Below are 27,948 nucleotides of genomic sequence, written 5' to 3' on the forward strand. Positions count from 1 at the left end.
TCTGTGTTTCTACAATATCGTTATATTGAGACATACTTATTATTTGACTTGCCCTCGAGAGTTGCCGTTTTGTAAATGTTGTGCTTTCTTCCATGCACAATGCCAGTAATTCTGATTCTGAGTGCTCGGGTAAATGTGATTTCTCGACTTTTCTATTTTTGATTTAAAAAAAAAAAAAGCACAACAAATCTCACTGTCAAAAGGTATTTGTATGTATCATTTTGAAGGAGATTATTTAATAGAATCACAAATAAGGCTTCAGCATAAAATGTGGACAAAGTGAAGCGATGTGCAGACTTTCTGGATGAACTGTAATAATCATAGGTGGATGGTTATATCTAAAATTCATTTCAGATCAAAGGATGGATTAAATATTGCACTGCAAGATGTTTGCAGCTTTAATTTTCTTTGTAACTTTAACCCTGAGATTTCAGAGATTTTCTTTGATCTTTGTCGTTCTGCTTGTTCATCTAATGAGCTCTGACAAACCCTCAAGGCTCCCACGAAAGAACTGGATTTAAACGAGGCCAAATTACACACAGGTGGACTCTGTTTACTCTGCTATTTTTGTTTCCTGTCCTTTAGTTGTAATACAGAGGCTGAACAGGTGTAGTGCATTATTCCAGCTTTTATAAAGCTTTATTTGAGAACAGTGGGGGGCCAGTGAGTAGATTTGGTCAGTCGCAAAAACCACTTTGTTACAGAACAGAGATGGGTGAGGGAAGGAAAGTGTAACCTGTGTTACATTCTAGGATTTAAGATAATCCAAATTATTTCTTAAAAAAAACTAACTAGGTTCGTCTGCTGGAGGTGGCGGCAAATTGTAAAACACAGAGACAAGTAGATGGTGCAAAATCAGCGAAGTGTATTTATATTCACAATATATACAAATTGTTTCACAACTGTGAAGTCCAGTTCCTTAAAACAAGGAAGTCTCTTTGGGTGATGAAAGGGAAAAAACAAAATAGTCATTTAGTTCCAGCTGTGAATGGTTGGTTGAATTTCCAACCAGTTTGGAGACGGCTCCTCAGATTTTGGGTGGATTTCTGGTTCCGCTATGGTTAGCTCGCCAGTCCGGTCAGTGTACATAAACCAGACAATTCTTAATGTGTCCCAGATCCTCCAGTTTACTCCGAGCGGGGGTGGGATCTGGAACACACCTGGCCTGCGCAAACAGGCCAGACAATCAATATACATGTACATGCATTTCTTAATAATCGAATCTGTGCTTACATAATTGCATGCAATTCCAATCCAATGTGTTTTTACGTAGGTGCGTAATCACGGGCTGGGAGGCTAGCGCTAGCATTCTAGCTCCCGAGCAACACTTACCAGTTCCTCATTGACAGACAGAGATCGTTTCAGCGTACAGATGAGTGACCATATGTCTGTAATTTAACAGAGGTATACGATTGATGTATGATCGACATTCAAAAGCAAAACCGCTTTGGGAACAGAAACCCAAGCCTACCTGCACGTCAGAGTCCGACAGCGTCTCCTACCTAAGGTGCGATTCAGCACCAATATAAGCCGTAGCTGTCAATTTAGGATGCTGACGTGCAGCTGTCACATGACATTGAAACATCGCGAGACCAATAATGTTCTCGCCTGCTTGGTGTTGAATAAATTAAGGAACGGGGGATTTTAATTAAATCTTTAAATGAAAAATAAATAAAATTAGATCTAATCAAAATAGAAAAATAAAAAACCAAATCCAACAGAAAAATAATCCTGGTTACAAAAGTGTACCAGTAAAAAAGAAAAAACACAACAGATTTCTCACAATGAAACCTCTTCAAAAGGTCAGGCTAAGGTGACAACAACTATTTCGCCTGCATATGTCAACTGGATTTTATTTTCTATGCGTTGTTCTGTACCAGAAGAGGGATAACCGAAAATCTATTATTCCACACTTCAGATCTGAATTCCTAAAAACCTTGAAAACCATGTATTCTTTTTATAACTTGCATCATTTTGTATTAGTCCATCCATCCATCCATCCATCCATCCATCCATCCATCCATCCATCCATCCATCCATCCATCCATCCATCCATCCATCCATCCATCTTCTGTACACACTTGTCCCTAGAGAGGTTCTGAAGAGTGCTGGTGCCTATCTCAAGCGAACGTTTTGGGCGAGAGGCGGGGTTCACCCTGGACAGGTCGCTAGTCTGTCACAGGACAAACAACAATGGGAGAATTTAGAGAGACCAATTAACCTGACAGTCATGTTTTTCGACTGTGGGAGGAAGCCGGAGTACCCGGAGAGAATCCACACATGCACAGGGAGAACATGCCAACTCCATGCAGAAAGACCCCAGACTGGGAATCGAACCCAGAACCTTCTTGCTGCAAGGCAACCAACTGCACCACTGTGCAGCCCTTTGTATTAGTCTTGAACATAAAATCCAATAAAAACACATAGATGTCTTGATGGCGATGGGGAAACAAGTGCAGAAGCAAAGCATTTTCTGATTTCATTTTTTGCCTTCTCCAATCCACTGGTTGTCCTGAATGCAGCTGTTTTTATTGATCGGGAGAAATAGAGGTTCGCTTTATGTGCCTCTGGTTTTCTAATGGCAAAAAAGTTCAGATCAGTAGAAAGATGAGAAGGATAATTGCTATGAATGGTTAAAATCACATTCAGAATAAACACAGCTGTACAGAAGGTACCGCCGCTACACTCCAAACTCCCCTAATAAATATAATTGACATCATTCTTGAGAATCTTGCTGGCATGCAAGACCTATTAATAGTGTTAAAACAAGCTAGTTATTCATTCAGTGACATGAACCAGTAGCCAACCTGTTGAATGTTTTAATAAATAACACAAGTCAGGAGACGTTATGGGAAGTACAGATTTCAGAGGAATGTGAAGTTGATAGTTTCTCAGAAGTAGAAGCTGACTTCGCAGTTTTGCCCACATTTTGTTTTGGTATTTGGTCACTTGTGATTTTGCACATTGTTTCTCATGTGGACTACAGGAAATACTATTGTTAATGTCACATGAGAGGTTTTCATGCCATGTGAAAGATCCAATCGCTGCCAAGATGTGTGAGTTTCAGACATTTTTGTAAATTGATGAATTATTGATGTTTTAACATCAATAATTCATCTAACATCATTAGAATTCACGGTAAAAGCTTTTACAGCTGTAATTAGCACTAATGAATGGTTTATGAGATCCATGTTAGATTTTGATCACAGCCATGTAAGAGTTCATATTTGACCAGTCTCCCAACCATAAATGCCACTTTAAGGCTCACTTTAATTGGTTTACATCATCAGTGAGGTTTCTATAATACCAGGAGGGAAAGCCATGCTAACCCAGAAGCTAATGTTTGCCCATTTGATTTAAAAGTCTACTTGGCTACAGTCTAGCTGCACCTGCATACAGCTGATATCCAAATAGTCCCTCAGTGTGGTGCAAACACCCCCCATGTTTTACAGCTATTACACTGTTAGATTTGAAGTCTCCTCTTGACTTTTCCCAAATACACTTCTTTACATCACGGTCACGCAGCTCCATCTCTGTCCCATCTGAAGATTTCTCCTGAAGCGACTTGGATGTTTGTGCTGGCAGCAGCAGCTGTTGCCTGAACGTAAAAGGTGGGGCTGTGAGAAAGGCTCAAAGGTTGGGACATTGTTTAACTAAATCTGCTTCAGATTTCCCTTGAGCTCCCTGACATGTTTGTTGTGTCTCTTAGCCCTGACCGTGCTGCTCGTCCACTTGAATCCAACATCACAGGCGGATGCTGCTAGGCTGCTGAGCGGCCGACATCATGACTGTTATTTGTGGAAAAAGGAGAAACTGTACATAATTCGTCTTTCACTTAGCAGATTTACACCAGTTGTAAAGTACTGCTGTTATTAAAAGGTTGGAAATATTTCTATGGGTGTAACAGATTTTTATTTTATTTTTTTTTGTGGCTACAAATGCAGCCAAGACATATGAGATCTGTTCTCAGTTGTTTGTGTTGCTTCCAGAAAAACAGCACATGGCAGAAGTGTGTAAATCTCTTTGACTTAAAAGTTGAATTTGCTTCTAAAGCTCACAGTAATTCATGAAAACCTTCTATGGTTCAGTCCCTCTTTTAAGGTGCTTTGTGTGACATCTGAAAAATCTGAACAAAGTACTTTACTTTTTCTGTATTGGACCAAAATCTGCAGCTATACAAAGATGACAAACCCTGTGGTCTTCACTGCAGTCCTCACGGCGCACTTTGTTACAAATCACGGTGAAAATATGAAAGTGTTATGGATGTATGATTCTGTCGTGCTGCACGGAAGGGAAAAGGGCGCAGCACAACGAAAGGATTGCCATTTTGTTTTCATGTTAAGCTTTGACTTAACGAAGAAACTGCCATGTAATTTGTTTCAATGAAGAATTTACACAAGAGTAAAATCATGAAAAGATGAAGTATGAAACGCTGTCTGCTTTTCATACGTTTCACAAAGATTCTTTGAACATAAAAAATTGACAAACCGAGGTGCATCTTTTGCAGAGATTCACTTATTCCTTGCGCAGGACAATTGAGGAAGAAACCCTCGTCAAAATCAGATGTCAGCGTATTTTCCCATCGAATGTGAAGCTTTTATAACAAACCTAAGCATAAATTGCTTGTATAATAAAAGACTATAAACTTCCAGGTGAGATAAAGAATCCTGCGCACCAAATTCAAAACCTTCCTCGTCCGTCAAAGAGCCGTCTTTCATCCACAAGTACCACAATTTGGATGAGAAGGAAAACATAAGATAATATCACAAAAAAGAGAAAAGAAAAACCTGCTGGATAAGATGTTGAACAAGAGCCTCTCACCATGTTCAGTGCCCTTATAAACTTAAGAAAACAAACGTAAACGGAATAAAACATCCACAGATGAAAACGCAGCGACCGCTGCGGACAGGCAGGATGATGCTGCGGCTGACTCACAGTGAGATAAGGATTTTTAAGAGATACGAGCTCCTCTGCGGTTTATAAACATTTGCTTTGTTCTATCCCGACGTCGAGCTGCTTCCTCTAGGTGCCCATCGGTCGGTTATGATGAAGATAATCTGATTTTAAGAAAATGCGTCAGCTGGAATTGGAAGGTTGTATGATCACTACAGCTAGACGTTTTTGAAAAAGCAAAAAAAAAAACAAAAAAACAACGATCACTTTTATAAGAAAGTGTTTGATTACGCAGGCGTGTTCTAAGACGCCAGTTTTGTCACACGCCAGTGACCATCTTCTTGAAAGTGCAAGGACGTCAAAGAAGGCTAAAATTTTGATTGCTTAAAGTGCGTTATCTCAAAATCCTCCTTTGATGACACAGTGGTGGGATAAGACGTTACCAAAAAGGCGTGATGTCTCAAAGTTGATTTCACTTTTTTTTTAATGAATAATTAATCAATATTGTCAAAAGATTTTCACTAACAAACCCCCTGAGGATGCAACAAGCCTATGCATCGACATTCCGCAAGAGTGTGGCGTTACAAAGTGATACGGCTTTGGAGATGCTTCCTGAAGGCATATTTTTTACGCACGGTCATGTGAAAGCGCACTCCTTGCTTTTAAATGCCATATTTTTAGGTGATATCACGTGGGAGGTGGGACTCATTAGAATATCGTATTTAAGCCTCCTGTAGGTTCAGCCTGAATCCCAAACTGTCAGACACGCATAAAGATGCGCACGATCCATGCTTCCAAAATGGGTAAAACATGACGCATCTGTGTAGACTGTTTTATTTGAATGAGAAAAAAGATTGATAACAAGAACTGTCTTTTGTTCCAGCTTGCCTGATCTATATCGTCATCTTCATAAGTTTTTGCAGTAAGTACCTGTCTCTTGTTTCTTTATTATTTGAATTGCTTAGTTTTTAGTAAGCAGTGCGCAGTGCGCAGTGCGCTTCATCTCCGATTCCCCCACCTCCTCCTCGCCCTACATCCTTTCATTAGATTCCATTGTGTCTCACTGTGTTTCGAGGTGTTTGCGTTCCTTCTGTCTTCTTGTTTGTTTTTACAAGTGTCACTTCCCCCCTTTTCAGTTGGGATGTTAAAACCCACACTTGTTCTTTTACATATTTATAAGATAAGACGTAACTAAACGAGCGTTTGCATCTTCCTGCCAGCCAAAAACACCGACACAACCTGCCTTGTCTTCAGGTTTAGTTCCCCCCCATCATCATCATCATCATCATCATCATCATCATCATCATCATCATCATCATCATCATCATCATCTGAGGCTGCTTTCGCCTGGATTAGGGAAGTCATAGAGTGTGCACTTGTATCTCGAGATCGAGCCGGTTTGTGTATGTGAACGTCTCCGACTGTCTGTCTTGTTCTTCAAGTCTGACCTGGAAAGATTGTGCACGCTCTTTCTCTGCGTGCCGGATTTTGCGAATTGCCGTTGTGTGTTTGGATTAATTTCGAGAATAAAATAAATAAATAAATAAATAAATAAATAAATAAATAAATAAATAAATAAATGCGAGGGAAAGCTCTTGTGAATATCAGGGCGAGTTTTTTTTCTCGCCCTGAGTTTCTTTGCAACATATTCAGCAGCTTTGCTTTAAAGAAAAACCCAACAGAACTGCTGCGTCTGATTCACATCAGCAGCATCCTTAAACTGATGGAGGGTTTGGAAAACGGAGGCTTTCTATGAAAATCCCGTGAACAATATTTAGTTTTGTTTTCATCCTGAAAGAGTTCCTTGGTCTTTGGGTGTTTTTTGCGCGCATACTTTTATCTTATTACTTACCCTAAACACTGATATGGAACTAATGGGTTGTTTGTTTTGATGGGAGGGTGAACTAACAGGTGGCGCACAGTCGGTCTTGCAGTGTTGCTGTCGGGAAAATCCAGACCCCTCCTCCCCTCCCCTCCCCTCCCCTCCCCTCCCCTCCCCCGAAAAGTGGTGTGCGCTGAGATCAGTGAAAGTGAACGAAACCAGTGCAGATCGGGCGGCGGCGGTGGCGGCAAGGGATTTCCCGAGGCTGCGGCGCCATATCCGTTATGATGATGTAATTTTCTCACGCGCTAATGATCTACAACGGGTGAAAACTTGTTGTTCCAACACAGAGAGAGCGAGGGAGATGGAAAAAGAGAAGTTGAGGGGGAAAACTGCAGACAACTGTGCGGTGTGGTTTAAATATCAGTTTGTTTGCTTGTCACTGATCGCCCCGGGGGAAAACTTGAACGATAGTCTTTGTTGAATGAGCGCCTCTGTAGCGTTTTCTCTCCCTTGAGGTTTCACTTTTTTTTTTTTTTTTTTTTTTACCCAAGTTTCGGGTGTCACTGAAGCTGACGCGTAAGCCACAGCGGTTAGTTCTTGCAGCCGTTGCCGTAGCCCGGCGGACGTAACCTCTGGCGCGCGTCCCGCCTGAGCGCAACTCCACTTGCGCTCTACACAGCAGAGCGCAAAGCAATTAGTGCGCGCAGCTTGCAATGCAAATTCATGCATTTTAAGGTGCGCTCTGTCCTGCACCTGATGAAGTTGCGTGTTCTTTTGTGGTTTCTGTATTTGATACTGATATCAGCACGTCAACGCCTCCTGTTGACTTTGTGTCATTTAACGCTCCTGTTATGTTGCGGGTCAAATTGACCGTAGTTTAAACGTTTTTTTTAAATAGTTGGAAGTTTTTTTTTGTTTTTTTTTTTTTTTTGCATGAAACTTTTTCTATTTGTCTTAATATGTGCACTCATATAAATTGAAAATGTCTTCATTTTACACATTTGCCACCCCCCCAGCATCTACTTTTTACATAGATACTATGAACACCGGCAGTCAAGTTGAAGGTTAAAAAAGATTTAAAAATGTACAATTCTATTTTTTTCATTGCAGCTATGAACCATATTTCACCACACACGCACGCACACACACACACACACACACACACACACACACACACACACACACACACACACACACACACACACACACACACACACACGAGCGCGCGCGCGTACACACATCACCACACAACAGCACACGCATGCATGCACAAGCACAAACCCAAGATCCCACTTTCTCACTACTCTCTTTACGTCACTAGGAAATTGCGAGAAAGCAGGTGTTCATAAAACTTTTGACGGGAACCTTTTCTATTCCCGTGGGCAAACTCCACCCACACTGAGTGGACATCCAGAGGAGGTGGAGGAAAACATAAATACTCTGCTTGACTCTTTTGTCTTGATTTGGCGGTATATGTGTCTCAAGTTCAATTATAAAGATCACCCATTGAAAAAAAAAATCAAAATGTAATCTAAAAAAAATTACAAAAGATTAATTTCAAGGAAATTCTTATTTTCTTGTGTCTAAGTTTTTTTTAGTGGACATTAAAAATGTAAATTCCAGTTTTTATTTCCAAATGAGTAAGTTGTTGTCAGTGATCCTTTATTTGTGAGAAATAAAAAAAACAACAACATCATTGCACAAATATTGATTGAAATGGTTAGTATTGGAGTTAATAATCAGATACAAAAAATGTTTTGGAGGAATTTTTTGGTTTCTGACAATATTGCATGATTAAACACTCTGCGGGTCAAGTTGGCCCATGAACATTATTGCTGTACCTCAGAAACGAACAAATCTGGAGGGTTAATGTGTCTCTGACGTATGTAATTCAGTTTAACTGCAAGTTCAACCTTGTTTTATGCTTGTTGGTAGGTTTTGTCTCAGGATTCACTGATGTCAAAGAAGTCTTGCAAAAGGGCAAGAGTAGCAGGTGAGCTGTCTCTTCTTTTTTCTTGTAAGTAAATTTTTGCCAATATGAGGAAGGTTTTTTTTGTTGTTTTTTTTTACTTTGATTTGCTTTCTGGCCTGAGTCAGGTTTCAATCACACAGCAACCAAACTTATAATAACGACCAGCATGGACACAGATATGGGGTTCTGCAACCACAGAGAAAGAAATGTAGTCATCACTTTTTTTTTCATCTATGTGTTCTTGGGGACCTGAGAAGCTGTTTATATACTAATGCTTTGGGCATTGTTTTTTTTTTTTTTAGTGTCCTTCTGCATTGAGAAGTGCACACACTTATCCATAAACATAGAAAAACCCTCTCTCACTTGGATGGAGTGAGAATTTTAAAAACGCGCCAAGTCAAAACAAAAGTCTTAATGCCATTGCTTAGTTATTTTATCCCCCAGTGTTTTCATGGACCCATTAAATAACATACAAGTGTTTTGGAGATGGCAGTTAAGTGTTTAAGCATAATTTTTTTGTTTGTTTTTAGAAGAACATCAGCAGGCAAGCCACCAGTTACATAACAAAAAAGAACAGGTTGTGGTTTTAACTGTCTGTGTCTATGTGTGGGTGTGTGTTTGAGGGCATGTATCAGGTGTATCAGGTGTGTTGTATAATTGTGTTCATTATGGATGATACACTGTTGACACCTGGTAGCTAGTGAATACAATTGGTGTCATTTTATCTTTCAGAGAGTACGGGGGTGGTTAGTTATGACAGTCTGTTTGGACAGGCTTTTTATTGCAGGATGGAGGCTACATGCTTGCACAAGCACCTTAACTGTTGCATCATAATCACAAGTCAGCCGCCCACCCTGTAACCGAGCTTCCTGCAGGGCATGTATACGGTGCCTTGCGAAAGTATTAGGCCCCCTTGAACTTTTCACCCTTTTGTCGCTATTCCGGCTTCAAACATAAAGACCTAAAATTTGTATTATTTTGTGAAGAATCAACAACAAGTGGGACACAATCGTGAGGTGGAGCCAAATTTATTGGATATTTTAAACTTTTTTAACAAATAGAACACTGCAAAGTGGGGCGTGTAGTGTTATTAAGCCCCCTTGCGCTAATACTTTGTAGCACCACCTTTTGCTGCTATTACAGCTGCAAGTCCCTTGGTTTTGTCTCTATAAGTTTTGCACATCAACAGACTGAAATTCTTGCCCATTCTTCCACCAAAACAGCTGGAGCTCAGGGAGGTTGGATGGAGAGCGCTCGTGAACAGCAGTTTTCAGCTCTTTCCATAGGCTCTCGATTGGATTCAGGTCTGGACTTTGACTTGGCCGTTCTAACACGTGGATACATTTATTTGTGAACCGTTCCATTCTAGATTTGTGCTTTATGTTTGGGATCATTGTCTTGTTGGAAGGTAAATCTCCGTCCCAGTCTCCAGTCTTTTGCAGGCTCCAACAGGTTTTCTTCCAGAACGGTCCTGTATTCGACTCCATCCGTCTTCCCATCAATTTTAATCATTTTCCCTGTCCCTGCTGAAGAAAAGCAGGCCCAAACCATGATGCTGCCACCACCATGTTTGACAGTGGGGATGGTGTGTTCAGGGTGATGGGCTGTGTTCTTGCCACTCTTCCATAAAGGCCAGATTTGTGCAGCGTACGACTGATTGTTGTCCTATGGACAGACTCTCCCACCTCAGCTGTCCATCTCTGCAGTTTATCCAGAGTGATCATGGGCCTCTTGGCTGCATGTCTGATCAGTCTTCTCTCCTTGTTTCAGATGAAAGTTCAGAGGGACAACTGCATCTTGGTAGATTTGCAGTGGTTCATCTGACACTCCTTCCATTTCAACATGATCTTGGGAAATCGTTTTGTATCCAGATCTGGCTTTAAAGTTCTCCACAGCAGTATCTCGGACCTGACTGGTGTGCTCCTTGGTCTTGGTGATGCTCTCTGTGCTTTAAACACAAACCTGAGACTTTCACAGAGCAGGTGCATTTATAGTGGTTCTGGAAGGTTGATACAACAATAGATCTTTGTGGTGATAAACCATTCAGTGATTTATCACTTAGTGATAAGCCAACAACAGCACTCTAAAGTCTATTCATCGTAAAGGCTCTTTCTTCCTGGTTTCCCTTTCTTCGAGCAGCGGCGTTCTGGATCGGCTGAATCCGCCTTGATTGATTTTTTCTGTTTTTAGGCAGTCAGGGACAATGAACTCAGGTGTGATAAATCACTGCTATGACATAGGGCTGGGGGGAAATCAGATTTTTACACAGGGCCAGGAAGTTTGTTTTTTTTCCACCCTCAGTAATAACCAACTTAACTTAAAAGTTGTATTTTGTGTTTACTAGCATTGCCTTTGACTTATATTTAAGTTGGTTTTATGTTCTGAAACACCTAAGTGTGAAAATGTGGAAAAAAAAGGAAATCATGAATGGATGCAAACAATGTTTTATGGAGACCTTCACTGTTATGCAAGAGTAGCTACTGTTATTGCTGAGTAGAAATAATAGTAGAAACAAACAGCTGGTATTTCCTTATAGCTACTGTTCAGAATGACTCACACTGATGAGTGTTTTCACTTATGTCCATCAGAGGGCAGTAAAACAGAAGATAAAACCCTTTTAAGGGCTCAAAGAGATAAAGCGTTCCCTTTGATCTTTTTTTTTTTAATTGTGTACTTTCATTTTAAATGTCAGTAGAATACATTTATAATTAACCGAAACCCATGACCACACTCCTTGCATTGCAGAAAAACCTGCGAAGGAGCAAAATCTGAGAACCCTGGGATGCATTGCTGCGCTGGGAAGCCTTACAATCCAAAAACAGAGACTTGCTGCAGAGATAAAGGAGAGAAAAAAACAGGTAATATCTTTCCGTCAGCCAGGTTGAATGTTCCAATACTTTCCCCTTAAAGGGTTTGTCTTCATGTCAGTCTATGAACAGCTGATGCTCTGAAAGAGTCTTATTCCAAAACGTTTGCCTTTTCTTGTGGTGGCAGCATCTTGCTGTGGGGAAACGTTTCTTTCCCAGGAATTGTGCAGGTGGTCAAAGTGGATGAGGGATCAAAGGGGTAATTCTGAAAGAAAACCTGTTGTGTAGAGTTAAATCTGTACACAGGCTGAATACAAATCCACACTACAACTCCTCAGAATGTGTTGGTATAATGTTCACTCACTGTAAGCAAATTTTAAGTCGCTGATTTGCACTGATTTCAACTGGATGCTTGTTCCTCAACCTGAAACAAGTCTGAAAACATGTCTTTAACCTCTGTGGAAGATATTGGTGTACAGCTGCAGTGAACTGTTTCAATTTATTCAGTAATGGCAGCGCACTTCTGCCAAGTCTCTGACAAGAGCATGTAAGTATTTACCAACCTGATATGTTTATGGACGCATAAAAATGGCACAATCGGTTCTTTCAGTTTGCCCAGAAAGTTCACACAAAGTTCTCTTTGCACAGGGAAGATGATGTAATTCTGCACTTTACAGGAAACTAGTCGCAAACCTCAAAACAATCCTCCAGGTTCATGTTGTGATGGGGGAACTCTGCATGAACCTCCAGATGTGTTTCATACTGGGGGGGGGGAAGAAAATTCCTAGAAAGATTTCAGCTGCTCTGACGTGTTTGCTTTGCGTTATTAAACTATTGAACTTTGGCTCTCCCGTAACTCTGGGGCTTCCGTTCAACAACACATCACACCTAGAAAGCATTTCCTTCTATTACATTATGCTGATTAGTCTGTTTTTTTGGTTTATTGCTGTTTTCACAGTCAAAATGAGTGAGAAGGTGTCAAAATGCTGCGGACTCAAAGCTTACAACCCGCTCAACGAGATGTGCTGTGACTTTACTGTCCAACCTAAACCTTTTCCCATGGCGGAGTGCTGTGGCAAAGGTAGGTGCACATTGGATGGAGTTAAATGTTTGTGCGAGAGTTCGTGCCGACATATGCTGCCAAAGTTGTGTGTTAAAAAATAAAGAAAGAAACTTACCACCGATGGGGTTGTGACCTTTACCTGACCTTTGTGTCGTAGTATCTTGTCAGAAACAAGCACCAGCGACATGCACAAAATTCTGACTGCATGCTAGTAGGCAATGCTGTGTCTTTCTATTGTAGTCAAGTTTGACTTCATCATTAGTGTCTCTTATTTCTGAAAACCCGCATAGTTTATCGTGTAAATATTTCACTCCGTCGATAACAGCAACACACAAAAGATGGACACAAAACAAAACCCCCTGCGTTAATCCCGATTTTATTGTTGCTTGACTGACATCCAAAGCAGCCGTTTTACGTCTCAACCTTTGACTATTGCAAAAATCAAAAAGAGCAACAGAGGAGACCACAATAAGGGATTTAATCTCCTATATTGACAATCCTGTGCAAACAGCACATGAGGAGGGATTAATGAGCCTTGTGATAAGTCAAAGAATCAGAAAGTTTCTATAGAGATGAAAGTCCGTTTTATCTCTTTCAATCGTCCAGACTTTGACGGGCTTAGAAGTTTAATTCGGGTGAGTTCAAGTAAGGTTAAAACCTATTAATCTGTGAAGCACTGATCACAATATGTCTAAAAAAAGCTATAAGTGATAGGTTTATTTAAGACTACAAACTTGAGACTCACATCTGATTTAGGTTGTATCAGGAATTTATAAATTTGGCCGATTTCCACTAAAATACAAACAGCAACCAGAATTGTTGTCAGAGGGCCAAAGAAACCATGATAGTTGTTCACAAATGGGGCATTGCAACTTTCACAGTGTTTCCATGATGTACCACTTGATGTATATTTAGAAAAAAGAAGTTTTCCTTTATGTGTATCAGGAGAGAACTAGCAAGAGTTGTAAGAAAAATGGAAATAACAGACATCTAAACAATCACAAACACTGCTTGAATTTGAATTTTTCCGATTCGGAGCCCCGTTTGGGCCAGCTGATCTCGAAGCACAAAGTGTCTTCTGTTAAATCACGTGACCAGATCTCCTGACCTATAATTATTTATTTCTGCAGCGGCATTCAACAGCAAAACTCAGCTGTGTTGTGGTGAAAACAGGAAGATCTTGGACAGAATTTCTCCGGACCATCGGTGCTGTTATGAGAATCAGTTCAACATCAAGACTGAGTGCTGCTGCAGCGGTCAAATTCAACCCAAAGTGTCAGGCTGCTGTGGTAAGAACAGCACCACCAGGACAGGTTAGCTTGTCTCTTTAACAGCTTCTGTGACTTTTAGACCACTAGAAAAAAACTGGACGTGTTTGGAGCGTTCATGTTTTCAACTCCCTCCACTGCAACCAGATAAAATCCGGTGGAACCAGTCATATTCAGACGTCACCTAATTAGTAAATATTGTCTGCGGACATGATCATAAATCCAGCTGTTCTGTGAAGGCCTCAGAGATTTGTCGAATAACTTTAGTGAGCAACCTGCAACATTCAGTATTTAATGAATGTGAACTCGGAGTGGCACTATGCAAGTAGATAGCACACGTTTTCATATGTTTATTTGTAAATTCCCACTAAAATACTGTGAGGTTTGTGGTTTCATCACATTTCTCTGAAGTCTGGAACTGCGAGTGGCTGGAACCAAAGTGCAGGTCTTAAAATCCACACTCAGATGATTACATTTACAACAACATCTTTTGAGAAATTCATTGTTTTAAATGTAAAACAAGAAGGAATGTAGAACTTAAAGGGAGATTAAATTAAATGTTTGCTTGATCCAGAATAAGAAATCCCTTTATTATCGTGTTGGCCATGTTTTTTTAATAATGTCTATATCTTGGAGTTTATGGATTTTAACACATTGCTATGTTAGGAAACATATTATTATCTCAATGGCTTGAACTTCCTCATTCTTGCATATTTATTTGGCTGATGTTTGCCTTGCAGGAATGAATCCCCCTGCCAGTCTTGTTCATGAGCACCAGAGGTATTTAATGCTTCATTTTGCTTCGTTAACACATGTTGAGTGACAAAACAATGTTTTGAACTCAAATATTTTAAAAGTAATTGTAACTTAATAGACTTAGACGTTCTTCATTATCATTACACAAAGACACAGCAGTGAATTTGGCAACAAAATATTGTAGCTTGACTCCTGAAGTACACACACACACACACACAAAATAAAAAAAAACTATAGCTGCATAAATAGAATAATTATTAAGGATGATGTGTAGATGATACTTTTTTTTAAATGCTGCTAGTCTTTGTCTGTCCACAGGTCACATTTTTGTGGGTCAGAGTCTTACGATCCAAAGACCGAACGCTGCTGCCAGAGGAAACACGGAGACATAAACGCGCGGTGCATCTCAGGTAAAATGACCGGCGTGTTTGTCTTTACACCAGGCCACCGCGCACACAGCTGTTGGCATCTTATCAGACTTTACATGAGCAGAGAAGAACTACAATGCATCCCCTGTTAGAACGGCATCAAGATCGTGATAAACATTTATCTCGAACACCAACGAGGAGAGCCAAGGTTGTTTGTTGTCGACTGTCCCAAGATGGCTTAGCAACCGAACAAACCTTTGATTTAAAGATTCGAAAACAAACAAAGTGTTTCTTTATCCCCCCCCCCAACATCTATCTCTTAGTAATGATCTGCAATGTCAGCCAGTCTCCCTTAACTTTGTTTACATACAGTTCTAAGATGTGTCCCCTTTTTTAGATTATGCAGCTGCAGCAAAACATTGATATATTTGAAGTTTTTTCAAACATGTTTGCTTGTGATATCAATGTATATAAATGTACGTGTAGAGGTCGCCAATAGGATGGCCAAAGCCAAAGAAGAATAGTTTATAACAGCATGTCTTTTGTCAATAAAGCTGAAAATAAAGGTTTTTGCACTACAGCAGATGCATCACCCGTTAATGAGTTATCAATGCAAGGGAGGAAGCAAGAAGAATAAATATTTTGGAGATCGGAAATATGCACAGCTAAATAATTTAGACAGTGCAAAAACCCCTGAAGCGGGACAAGAATGTGGAAAAGGGAAACCGTCCAACTTTTGGTTTGGACGGCAGACAGTGTTTGGATTAGCTTTTACATCAATTCAAATGGGACATTTTCCTGTCTGAAATCGCTCCCACTCATTCTTACTTTTAAAAGTCCCCAGACAATGACCGACACCAGACTGAAACCTTGTAATTTGGAAATTACATGGTTTCCAGTCAGAAAACTGGCAAATGTCAGTTATAGAGTTAGTCTTTGTGCAAATGTCTCCATTCAGACATTTGCCATAAAGTGTCTGAGAATGACTTTGGAGACTTTCTTTTGAAAATGACTGGCAGTGTAGAGACAAAGCACCCTCACATTACAAACAGCTCGTTGAATGGTCCAGTCTCTTCCTGCCTTTGGGTAAACTACAGATGGTATTGTTTGTATAATATTCAGTTTAAGGTGCAGCTTCTGATAACCCTCCAAATCCTCAAAGCTCATCTCCATCCTTTTCACAAGCTTCTATCAGAACTTTAAAGGCACTGCTTTATAAAAAAAAAATCCACTTTTTCAACTTTACATTGTATTGTAACAATATCCCATTATCTAAAACATACCTGGGTTGTTGCTTTGATTCTTTCATGCATGTTTGAGAAATACTTAAATCTCCCATGGCAATTATCCAGGGCTGCCACCACTGTCCCACAGAGCTCCTCCCTGCAGCTGCACTTTCCAGCCGGGTTTCGGGTTCACAGCACCGCGGCTCCCCCACTCCGCTCCTTCAGACTAGCCCCAGGTGGAACTGCACATCTGTGGAGCTTATTATACGAGCTATATGTCATATTTAATGCTCCTAGAAACGTTGTGAGCGGCTTAACAGAGAAATGTTGCGGTGATGACTTCCTGAAGAGGGTGTGTGAGAAAGAGCAGGAGCTTCTTAAAGAGATGGAGGCCTAATTTCACGGCGTCAAACTGCAAATTCATTTTAAGTTATGTTTCATATACTGTATATATATATAGCATTTTTATAATAACTGGAGGTAACATAGATACTTGATTGTGTCATGTCGGTTTTAAGGTTGCGAACCCACATGCAAGAACACAGTCAGACAGAGCGAGTCAGAAACAATAATGTTTATTGAAGGATCAGGGAGCTGGTGGCGAAGCCGAATCGGCGGACCGGTTCTTCTACTGCCAACGGGAAAAAGCAGGGTTAGCGAGAACTCAGCGGAGTTTCTCCAGGAAATGACTGAGGTGAGCTTACTTGGCGTGGAGGTATTAGGGGCGAAGCGGAGCGCGAGCCGAGTGTCCGTTGACGAGCGATGCTTAGCTCTGATGTCGGGCACGGCCTGGAGCCTGATCCGTCCAGGCGGTCCTCCGGGAAGTTCGGGCGTGGGCCTCCTGGCCCGTAGCGTCCCGAAGGGGAAATCCCGGGGAGGGATCGACGAGGGGAGATCACGCACACACACACACACAGGGAGTGGCGTCTGACCGGGAACACCGGCAGCGTCGGGAAATCACACAGGAGGGAGGTGATCCACAGCGGGGAGACAGACTTACACGAATGCGGGGGCAGCTGGTTTCCGGGAAACAACTAGAAGACGGCGGGAGAATCTGGCGAGGGAGACAACAAGGGTTAGACGAGAGTAATCACAGAAGGCCTCTTTCTGGAACGCTGGTTACCGTGGTAGGCAAACACTCAGGCGGTGAGACGGAGTGTAGCTGCTGCTTATATCGCAGGTCCACGCCCTCTAAACCAGCTGCAGGTGTGTGTCCGGGTTGAACCAGGACACTTCTCAGGGGTGGAGCATGGGTGACATCTGCTGGATGTCTTGAGAAGTGGTGGTTCCAGGGACAGGTGGAAATAAAACTAACTAAAGGAAAACAAACTAAGAAACTAGGAAAAGGGGAGGACAAACAGACCCTGACAGTACCCCCCCCTCAACGGACGCCACCTGGCGGCCGAACAGAGGACGGGGTCTGGGAGTCCCTAAAGTCTCTAATAAGGGAGGGGTCTAAAATGAATGATCCCGGAACCCAGGAACGTTCCTCAGGACCATAACCCTCCCAGTCGACAAGGAACTGGTGACCCCGACCTCGTCGCCGAGTGGCGACAATCCGGCGGACGGAGAAGGCCGGATGGCCATCGATGACCCGGGCGGGTGGAGGGGGTTCGGCCGGAGGGCAAAGTTCACTGGAGAGCACTGGCTTAATTTGGGAAACGTGGAAGGTTGGGTGGACACGCAGAGACGGGGGAAGGCGGAGGCGTACAGCTGAGGGGCTAATGACTGCCAGCACTTCAAAGGGGCCAATGAACCTTGGAGACAACTTTCTAGACATAGACTTGAGGGGAATGTTGTGTGTGGACAACCATACCTTTTGTCCCACTATATAAGCAGGTGCAGGGGTTCTACGACGGTCAGCCAGGCGTTTATTGGTAGCGGAGGTGTTGTTGAGGGCAGTGATAGTGTCCTTCCAAATCTTATGGCTTCGTCGGATGTGGTGTTGTACCGACGTGATCGAGAGGTTCTCCTCGTCAGAGGGGAGGAGTGGTGGTTGGTAACCCAGGACCACTTCAAACGGAGAGAGACCTGTGGCTGCAGAAATGTGGCTGTTATGTGCATACTCGACCCATGGGAGGTATTGGGCCCAATCGTTGGGGTTCGTGGAGGTCAGGCATCGCAGAGTCGTCTCTAGCTCTTGGTTCATACGTTCTGTCTGGCCATTGGTTTGTGGATGGTAGCCAGAAGTGAGGGATACCTTAGCCCCCAGAGCCGAGCAGAACTGACGCCAGACCTGTGATATGAACTGGGGGCCGCGATCCGAGAGGATTTCCTGCGGGATGCCATGTAGTTTAAAGACATGTTTAATTAATAACAGGGCAGTCTGGGCAGCCGTGGGCAGCTTACGTAGGGGAACAAGGTGACATGCCTTGGAGAAACGGTCGACGATGGTGAGGATGGTGGTCATACCTTTACTGGTTGGGAGTCCGGTAACGAAATCTATGGCCACGTGGGACCAAGGGCGCTTAGGTATGGGTAGTGGTTGTAGGAGTCCTGCGGGGGGTTGATTGGATGACTTGTTCCGGGCACAGATTGGGCAGGCTGAAACAAACTCCTTGACATCCTTGTGTACGGAGGCCCACCAAAACCGTCTGTTTATTAGCCCAATCGTGCGGCTAACGCCGGGGTGACCTGAGAACTTAGAATTGTGTATCCACTGGAGAAAACGGGATCGGACAGAGGACGGAACATACACCTTACCCGGTGGGCAGGACTCTGGGGCTGGTTCTGTTTGCTGAGCTTGATGGACGATGTCTTCGATCTCCCAGGTGACCATTCCCACGGTGCAACTGGGAGGCAGGATGGGAGCTGGGACCACCTCAGCGTCATCTGGGGAATAGACTCGAGATAGAGCATCGGGTTTAACATTCCTTGAACCTGGGCGAAATGTGATAGATAGGTTAAATCGAGAAAAGAACAGAGACCAACGAGACTGGCGGGGATTGGATTTCTTGGCTGCTTGCAAGTATGTCAGGTTCTTGTGATCGGTCCAGACCAGTACGGGGTGTTCGGCGCCCTCCAGCCAGTGGCGCCACTCCTCCAAGGCGAGTTTAATCGCGAGAAGCTCTCTGTCGCCCACGTCATAATTCCTCTCAGCTGGTGAGAGTCTACGGGAAAAGAAGGCGCATGGATGGAGCTTATGGTCGTGGGTAGACATCTGGGAAAGAACCGCGCCGACCCCGGTGTCGGAGGCGTCAACTTCCAGAATGAATTGCTTCTTGGGGTCAGGCTGGACCAGAATGGGAGCGTGTGCAAACCGGGACTTGAGCTCCTCGAAGGCGGCCTCCGCTTGAGGGGTCCAGACGTATTCTCTCTTGCTGGAAGTGAGAGCGGTGAGGGGTGAAGCAGTCTGACTGTAATTGCGTATGAACCTCCTGTAGAAGTTTGCAAACCCCAAAAAGCGCTGTAGTTGTTTGCGGTTTTCGGGTTTAGGCCAGTCGAGTACTGCCTTGATCTTGTCCTCGGATGCTCTAACCTGTCCCCTTTCGAGGATGTACCCTAGGAAGGTTACTGAAGGGCGGTGAAACTCACACTTTTCCGCTTTTACATACAGCTTATTCTCCAGAAGGCGTTGGAGAACCAGACGGACATGTTGTTTGTGCTCCGCGAGGGATTTGGAATATATCAGGATATCATCCAGGTAGACGAACACAAAGACATTGATGAGATCCCTCAGGACGTCGTTCACCAGGGCCTGGAAGAAAGCAGGTGCGTTAGACAACCCAAACGGCATGACCAAATATTCATAGTGGCCCATGGGGGTTTTAAACGCCGTCTTCCACTCATCACCCTCCCTTATGCGAAGGAGGTGGTAAGCGTTCCTGAGATCTAGTTTTGTGAATATGGTTGCTTCTTGGACGGGCTCAAAGGCTGAGGATAATAATGGCAACGGGTACTTATTCTTGATGGTGATCTGGTTGAGTCCACGGTAGTCAATACAGGGCCGGAGAGAGCCATCCTTTTTCCCCACGAAGAAGAACCCTGCTCCGAGGGGAGAGGATGAGGTGCGGATAATCCCTGCAGCTAGAGACTTGTTTATGTACTCCTCCATGGTTTGCCTTTCTGCTCTAGAAATGTTATATAGCTTACTGTTGGGTAATGGGGCGCCAGGCAGTAGATCGATGGCACAGTCATACGGTCTGTGGGGTGGCAGAGACAGGGCTTTGTCCTTACTGAAAACAGGAGCTAAATCATGGTACTCACGGGGAATGGAGGAGACGTCAGATGGGTCGATCTCAGCTGGCTCTGTAGGCGTAGTGACGACTGGAAAGGCGGAATGAAGGCAGGTACTGTGACACTTTGTGGACCACGACTCAATCTTGGTCTCGGCCCAGTCTATGTGCGGGTTGTGCTTGTATAACCAGTCGAAACCAAGGATGATGGAGGCACTGGCGGCAGGAAACACGAGGAAAGTAATCTCTTCTGTGTGATTACCTGAAGTGAGTAGACGCACTGGCTTGGTTTGATGGGTGATCTGTGGCAGGTTCCCTCCGTCGAGGGCTGATACCCGGAGAGGAACTGGAAGCGGCTCGATTTCAATAGACAGTTGCTCGACGATGTCTGAATTAATGAGGTTCTGTTCACACCCTGAGTCAATGAGGGCTGATAAAGAATATGGTTCGTTAATGATTATGGAGACAGGGATGATGAAGCGAGATCTTACTGCTGTAGTCTCCGGCAGTCTCCCCGTCCTTACTGCCGGACCTGCGGGTTTAAACGTATTGGACAGTTAGCGATTACATGATTGGGTTCACCACAGTAAAGGCAAAGCCGGGAGCGCATCCTCCTCTGCCGCTCCTCTGGGGTTAGCTTAGCGTGTCCCAGTTGCATGGGTTCTGGTCCTGTAGATGAGGGAAAGGTGGGTGGAGGTTGGACAGTCGACTGGTTACTGACCTGTGCGGAGCGCGGAAGGGCGGTGCGGCGGGATCGCTCACTCATCCTTGACCGAATCCGGTTGTCTAATCTTATGGCCAAGTTAATAAATTCATCCAGAGACTCTGGTTCATCTAGAGTAGCCAGTTGGTCCTTTATCTGCTCATTTAACCCATGAAAGAATGCGCTTTTAAGCGCAGCAGGGTTCCAGCCTGAAGCAGCGGCCAAGATTCTAAAATCGATGGCAAAGTCTGACACAGTCTTCTGGCCTTGCTTCAATCCGTGTAGTTCACGGGAGGCTGAAGTCTTCTCAGCCTCTTGACAAAACACCTGCTGTAACTCCTTCAAAAACTCGGGGAAGGTACACCCATAGTTAGAGGCTGAAGAAAACCGGGCTTCGGCCCACTCTAGGGCTCGGCCCGTCAACAGGGATAACACGTAGGAAATCTTAGCACTGTCATGCAAAAAACTCTGCGGTGAATGATTAAAGATGATATTGCATTGGAGAATAAACCCCTTGACCTTCCGGACGTCACCTGAAAATTTCTCTGGCGCTGAGGGTCGGACGTCCGAAAACATGGAGCGGGCTGGTGGATCCGGAGCCACTGTCGGGGAAGGTTGAGAGCTGGGAGCCTGCTGAACTGAATTCCGTAGGAAAGTGGTTAATTCTGTTAGTTTATCGTTAGTCTCGGCTTGACGACTAGCTAACTCCCGTAATGCGGAGTCATGTGACTGGACTAGCGCGTGTTGTTCGGACAGCGCCCGTCTGATAGCGTCTGCTGAGGTTCCGAACTGGCCTGAGTGTTCTGTCATGTCGGTTTTAAGGTTGCGAACCCACATGCAAGAACACAGTCAGACAGAGCGAGTCAGAAACAATAATGTTTATTGAAGGATCAGGGAGCTGGTGGCGAAGCCGAATCGGCGGACCGGTTCTTCTACTGCCAACGGGAAAAAGCAGGGTTAGCGAGAACTCAGCGGAGTTTCTCCAGGAAATGACTGAGGTGAGCTTACTTGGCGTGGAGGTATTAGGGGCGAAGCGGAGCGCGAGCCGAGTGTCCGTTGACGAGCGATGCTTAGCTCTGATGTCGGGCACGGCCTGGAGCCTGATCCGTCCAGGCGGTCCTCCGGGAAGTTCGGGCGTGGGCCTCCTGGCCCGTAGCGTCCCGAAGGGGAAATCCCGGGGAGGGATCGACGAGGGGAGATCACGCACACACACACAGGGAGTGGCGTCTGACCGGGAACACCGGCAGCGTCGGGAAATCACACAGGAGGGAGGTGATCCACAGCGGGGAGACAGACTTACACGAATGCGGGGGCAGCTGGTTTCCGGGAAACAACTAGAAGACGGCGGGAGAATCTGGCGAGGGAGACAACAAGGGTTAGACGAGAGTAATCACAGAAGGCCTCTTTCTGGAACGCTGGTTACCGTGGTAGGCAAACACTCAGGCGGTGAGACGGAGTGTAGCTGCTGCTTATATCGCAGGTCCACGCCCTCTAAACCAGCTGCAGGTGTGTGTCCGGGTTGAACCAGGACACTTCTCAGGGGTGGAGCATGGGTGACATCTGCTGGATGTCTTGAGAAGTGGTGGTTCCAGGGACAGGTGGAAATAAAACTAACTAAAGGAAAACAAACTAAGAAACTAGGAAAAGGGGAGGACAAACAGACCCTGACAGATTGTGCTATAAAATGGCACTATGTGCCAGGAAAATAGATAAATATTATCTTTATGCATTCTCCCACTCCTTTTGTTTAGGTGCAAAACCTTCAACTACTGTTTACGACCCAAAGATAGACATCTGCTGTGATGGCTGTCTGACAAAGCTGCAGCCATGGATGGATCAGGTAATATGTTCATGTCACTGTGTTTGGTTGCTTATCAAATAATTGTGTTTTGCTGAGCCTCCTGTGAGACAACCAAACACCTGTAACTGCTAAATTAAAGATAAAGGCCCTGCGACTGATTTCAGGCCTTTTGCACATGCAGTATTTATGTGGACAAATGACAAGTCAGAATAGTTCAATGCAGCTAGCTCAGCTTTAAAACAGATGCTATGACCTACTGGTTGTAGAGGTTTTGCAGCTCTTCGCTCCTCCCATTTCAAATTGGGTGTTTTCCTTCCGAGGGGTAAACTCACACGCTTTTTCAAGGCTAACCGGGTCCGTAAAAGGATAATGTAAAAACGCTCTGGTAAGACAAAGAGGGTTGAGGTTCATATGCTGAAGCTGCTTTTTTTAAATTATCATTATAATTTTTTAGTGTGAAACATTAGACAGACATTTGACCTTTTTTTTTTTTTGTTCCCCCAATTTGTGTCTTTTTTTTTGTTTCCTGTCTTTTAATAACTTTAAATTTGATAAAGAAGAAGGCTACAATGTGAAAGACTTACAGCTTTTCTTACTGTTTTTCCTTTGGCTCTTTCAGTGTTGTGGAGACTCGCCATACGGTTTAGCGCAGAGAGGAGTCCTCTGCTGTGAAAACCGCCTGTACCATAACAGAGAGGATGGAGAGGAGTGTTCGGAGAGCGGAGTGCCTTACAAGCCCTTTGCGGAGACAGTGTGTGCTCACAAGCGGCACAACTCACCTGGAGGTCACTGCTGCGGGGAGGAACTCTACCAGCCCAACAAAACTGTTTGCTGCAAAGGACAAAGGTGAATAATCAAGTGGTGCTGAATTGAAGTTATAGAGTTAGACTTAGTGCGGATGTCTTTTTTTTTGTCTGCAAACAAAGAATCTGGATGTGCATGAACAAGTTAATGTTGCTTTTTAGACTTAAAGAGAAAATATGAAAAACAATTCCAGACGGGAGTGGTGAGGAAATTCCTCAATGTCTGAGAAAAGGCAGACATTTCAGCTTCTGGTGTCTCTCTTTTTTTTTTTTTTCCTCTTGTCGTGTTTAAACACAACTAACTATTGTGCCAAGAATGCTGTTTCCAAGTCTGAATTGATGCTTGAAATTCTTTCCATGTTAAAATCTGTCTGCGTGGGAGTTGGGTGTTTTGACTGTCCATTAATGATGCCAGGACAGCTAGACATACCCGATCCATGAGTCAGACAATTGGAGAAATATTTACTCCTCCATATGAGGAGTAGGTAGCAGTAAAAAGAAGGAAATCTGTATAACCCTAATGACCGCAGCTCCTACACCTCCCACAACATCCTGCATCGCCTTCATGCATCAAAAACGGACCGGAGGCAACATAACTGAGGCAAGCTGTTTTCTTCAATGAAAACAGTCGCATTAAGTGGAGACTTTGAAATAACTTAATGAAGAGCTGAGACACACACACACGCACACGCACACACGCGCACACACACACAAACAGAGAGAGAGAGAAAGAGAGAGACAGAGAGTCTTGTGCCTATGAGTAAATCCCACCTCTTTCCTTTTTCCACTGTCTGCACTAATCAGTAACACCTGACTTCTCACAGCAAATGAATGTGAATGCAACATTTTTTTTATGTAGACGCTATTTATTTCATCCTTTTCCAATTACAACATCAACATTTTTTCTGTTTAGATTAATATGAAACAAAGTTTATAATAATAATAATAATAATAATAATAAAATAGGTGCATAAACCCAGTTTTCACATCCTCATTCTTCAGAATAGTAATACATTTGCATATTTTTATTTCTCAACAAATGATCTCCAGCACAGAGCAGACTGGTTTTATCTGGTGGGCTTGTTGCGTCCATAAAGAAAAACAAAAACAAACAAAATTGTCAACAATAGCAGATGAAATGCAACAACTCTTCTCAAACCTGACCTGAATGCTCATGAATCAGCAGCGCACTATTATTGTTAATCCTTTTCTTTTAAGAAAAATCTGAATTAGCATTAAGATCTTCAGCAGATTGAGCTACAGTGGTTCTACCCGATCCGACCACACTGGACCTCCTTCACTTCCCACGTGCGTCAGTAAGCCTTGACCTTTTTGCAGTTCACTGTGGTTCCTCCACTGAATCGTTTCTGATAAATACTGACCTCTGCAGACCGGGAACAACCCACCAGAGCTGCAGCTTCGTGGACGCTCAGACCCAGGTCTCTGTTAAAATCACTCGAGTTCTTGTAGCTTTTTTCCACCTTCTGACTCATTCGTTTTGAGAACAAAATGTTTACCTGCTGCCTCGAGCATCTCATCTTCTAAGATGGACAAACAGAGAGATAATTGCCTAGCTGCTTGATTAATGTACATTTAACGAATCCAGTGCATTTTGATGGAAGATGAAATAGTTAAATTTATTTGGTTTAATTAGGTTTGTTTTCTGAAACACCTTTCCTTGATCCCAGCGGTGATGGGAACGGTTCAACCTGCTCATGTTTCTGCAGCAATGTACGTTTAGCATTTTATCCTTTTCCCACTTTTTTCTCATCACTTAGTTTTTTTTTTCTCTGTTTGACAAAAATAGATACGATCGAGGAAAGCACATTCGCTGCTGCGGCGTTCATGCCTTCAACATTTCGGACCCTCTAAAGAAGTGCTGCGAAGGAACTCTGCACAACTTGACTGGGGAAGAAAACAACCTGAGGTGCTGTGGATCCGAGCTGCTGAACGCAACGGTACGGTTCATTTACTCGATCAGAGTCGTAAATCTGGAAAACACAAGCGTGTTATTCACCTCCTCTGAGAAAACCTCATAAATGCTGTCCAGAACCAGGACGTTTGCTGCACCAGTGAGGAACAGTCCTTGTTCTACCCAGCAAAGGATGGATTTCAGTGCTGCGGTCACCACTACTACGACTCCGCTCTGTGGTCATGCTGCGCGGGGAAGCTCAGTCCAGTACACCATCAGACCACCCATACGAGACGCAACGCGAAAGGTACCGTGCTCTGCTGAGAACACGGAGCCTGAGAAACACAGTTCATTTTAGAGGAAATTTACTGAAAAAATCTTCTTCTTTTTCTCTTTTTTGTTTTGCAGAGTCCAAACTTCAACTGGTGAACAATCTGAACAAAACACAACTTTGCAATGAAGGTAAGGCAACGCTAAAACGTGTCTTTACCGCCCTAATCATTGAGGGGCATTGATTCAACATGTTGCTGGAAACATTCCTCAGAGGTTCATGGTGAGGTGATCATTTCACAGAGTTGCTGCAGGTTTGCCTGCTGCAATCATTAGAAGCTCCTTTGAGATTAGACCTTTGGGATTACACAACATCCAAAGGTCAGTGGAGTAGAATGAACCCACTGTTTTCTTTGAGGACAATGGGTTCACTGTGTCATTGTCCTAAGTGGGTACAGTGAACCCATTGTCACCATGTCTTAAACATGGTGTAATAAGGTTGACTGATTGGGAAAATATTCCCCCCGCACCATTACGTAGCCAGTCTCCTACACCACATGATATTCTGGATGTCTTGGTTGCAGATTAGCCTGTTTAACGCCAGCAATGACATCATACTCAAAATCACTTAAATTCATTCATTCTTCACTTTAAACTTCACCACAGCTGAAGACGTAATGTACCGAATTGCTGCTATGTGATTGGCTGACTGCCTAATTGTGCTTGCAGGCAGCTGTACTTAACAATGTGGGCACTAAGTGTGTTCTTAAGTTCAGGTTTGTAAGTTTTCCGTGTGTGTGTGTGTGTGTCTCTGTGTAGTGTTCATCGGGGTTGTGGAGAGCGTGTCCCGGAGCAGCACCGTGTTCAGCAACGTGCTGAAAATCACGGGGAAGGAGGCCACAGTGGAACCAGATGTCTTCGTACTGGAAACACCGGATCAGTGCAAGTTCTTCAAACTGACTGCCGGAAAGACCTACTTCTTCAACCGCGCCGACGTCTTCGCCGATTTCAACCACGAGTCCGTCCTGCAGTCGCTGCATTTCATTCTGTCCAAATGTTTTCAGTAGGTCACCACTGGCTGGTCCGGTCCTACGCATTTACCCAACACCTTGTAGTTCTGACTTTTACTTTAAGCTCATATTGCCATGTCAGAAAGTAAGTTTACTTTAACAGACTCACCACAGAGTGCCTCTTTAGATTAATTACCATAGTCTGACAAAAGCTTCAGTAGTGCAAGTCAGGGTCGATCCAAAACGTGGTAACGGTTTGGAGACAAAGAAGCTAGCTTAAACAGAGTAGGCGTTCTGAGAGAATGTCAAAAGCTTGTTTTAATAAGCTAAACTGCTGCCAGCTAATGTGTTTATTAGAAATATGGTTCTCCATATTAAATATATGCTATTTTTTCAGGGGAGGGGATTTTATGCCCTGATTGGATTTGTACCGCACTCTTGACAATTGAATGTTTAAATATTTAAAAGATTTATTTTAACTTACTCAGTAAAGCTAAAGATATTTTTAATACATTATGTCAAGGGTGGTGATTCTGTCCCAGGGCTGTCTTATTATCTCAGTCATCCGACGAAAAATTGACTCACGTCGGTTTGCATCAAGTAATTTTACTGTTATTTTGGAAGCATCTCAAACAAATGTGATCTTCAGGGGAAGAGATGTTGGTGCCTTAAATGTGTTTCACTATTTCATTTCTTTCTGCTGCATAAATGTGAACAACCAAACAAAGCTGAAAGAAAGAGAAGCTCAGTGTTTGTCTACTTTTATCATTAACAGATTAACATTTGTTTTTGTGTTGCATGTTGACAACAAAGCTAAATGTACTGTTGGTGCTTTTCATTTCGTAATAAATGCTAAAAAAAATAAACACTTCATATCAACGCTGTTGTTCCGTCCATCAGTCTAAACCGGTTCATCTGTGCAGAGACTTATATCCAGCTGTAGTGGGTTGACAGGACCCTTGTTTTTATGTCTGATGTTTGTCTCATCAAAATAATGAAAGACTTGGACAACACAAGCATTCATCAATCGGTCACTTCTATTCAAAACATTCTAGTCTGGCACATAAAAAGTTTATGTTTAGCATTTTATTCCTTC

General features: G+C 43.4%; 1 protein-coding gene and 1 long non-coding RNA gene across 4 annotated transcripts; one reads left to right on the forward strand and one right to left on the reverse strand.

Moving 5' to 3' along the window:
• Positions 1-843: 843 nt before the first annotated feature.
• Positions 844-1,986, reverse strand: LOC145554734 (uncharacterized). The gene is made up of 2 exons (XR_014090724.1): positions 1,333-1,986; positions 844-1,165 (listed from the first exon to the last, which is right to left on the reverse strand). It is a non-coding gene; the product is annotated as an uncharacterized LOC145554734 (long non-coding RNA).
• A 3,429-nt stretch (positions 1,987-5,415) lies between these two features.
• LOC103474634 (uncharacterized) lies at positions 5,416-27,731 on the forward strand. 3 transcript variants are annotated; one of them, XM_017308090.2, is made up of 14 exons: positions 5,416-5,696; positions 5,777-5,815; positions 8,654-8,711; positions 11,436-11,548; positions 12,456-12,578; positions 13,691-13,849; positions 14,569-14,608; positions 14,903-14,994; positions 22,808-22,896; positions 23,477-23,703; positions 25,468-25,618; positions 25,711-25,879; positions 25,981-26,034; positions 26,662-27,731. In XM_017308090.2, the coding sequence occupies exons 1-14, from the start codon at positions 5,669-5,671 to the stop codon at positions 26,907-26,909; spliced, it is 1,590 nt and encodes a 529-aa protein (XP_017163579.1). In that variant the 5' UTR covers positions 5,416-5,668; the 3' UTR covers positions 26,910-27,731. The 3 variants fall into 3 exon arrangements, with proteins under 3 accessions (XP_017163579.1, XP_017163578.1, XP_081470813.1); XM_017308089.2 differs by having other exon boundaries at positions 5,417-5,696; positions 13,691-13,873; XM_081614687.1 differs by lacking the exons at positions 5,416-5,696; positions 5,777-5,815 and adding an exon at positions 6,946-7,007 and having other exon boundaries at positions 13,691-13,873.
• The last annotated feature ends 217 nt before the right edge of the window (positions 27,732-27,948 follow it).

Source organism: Poecilia reticulata, chromosome 13 (assembly GCF_904066995.2).
Source record: "Poecilia reticulata chromosome 13, P_reticulata-male-v2, whole genome shotgun sequence".
Classification (NCBI taxonomy): Eukaryota; Metazoa; Chordata; class Actinopteri; order Cyprinodontiformes; family Poeciliidae; genus Poecilia; species Poecilia reticulata.

Coding starts and splice junctions, on each gene's coding strand:
- LOC103474634 (XM_017308089.2), top strand. CDS start 5,669: ATGCGCACGATCCATGCTTCCAAAATGG. Junction 11,549..12,455: donor TAAAGGAGAGAAAAAAACAG/GTAATATCTTTC, acceptor CTGTTTTCACAG/TCAAAATGAGTGAGAAGGTG. Junction 23,704..25,467: donor GTTTGCTGCAAAGGACAAAG/GTGAATAATCAA, acceptor TGACAAAAATAG/ATACGATCGAGGAAAGCACA.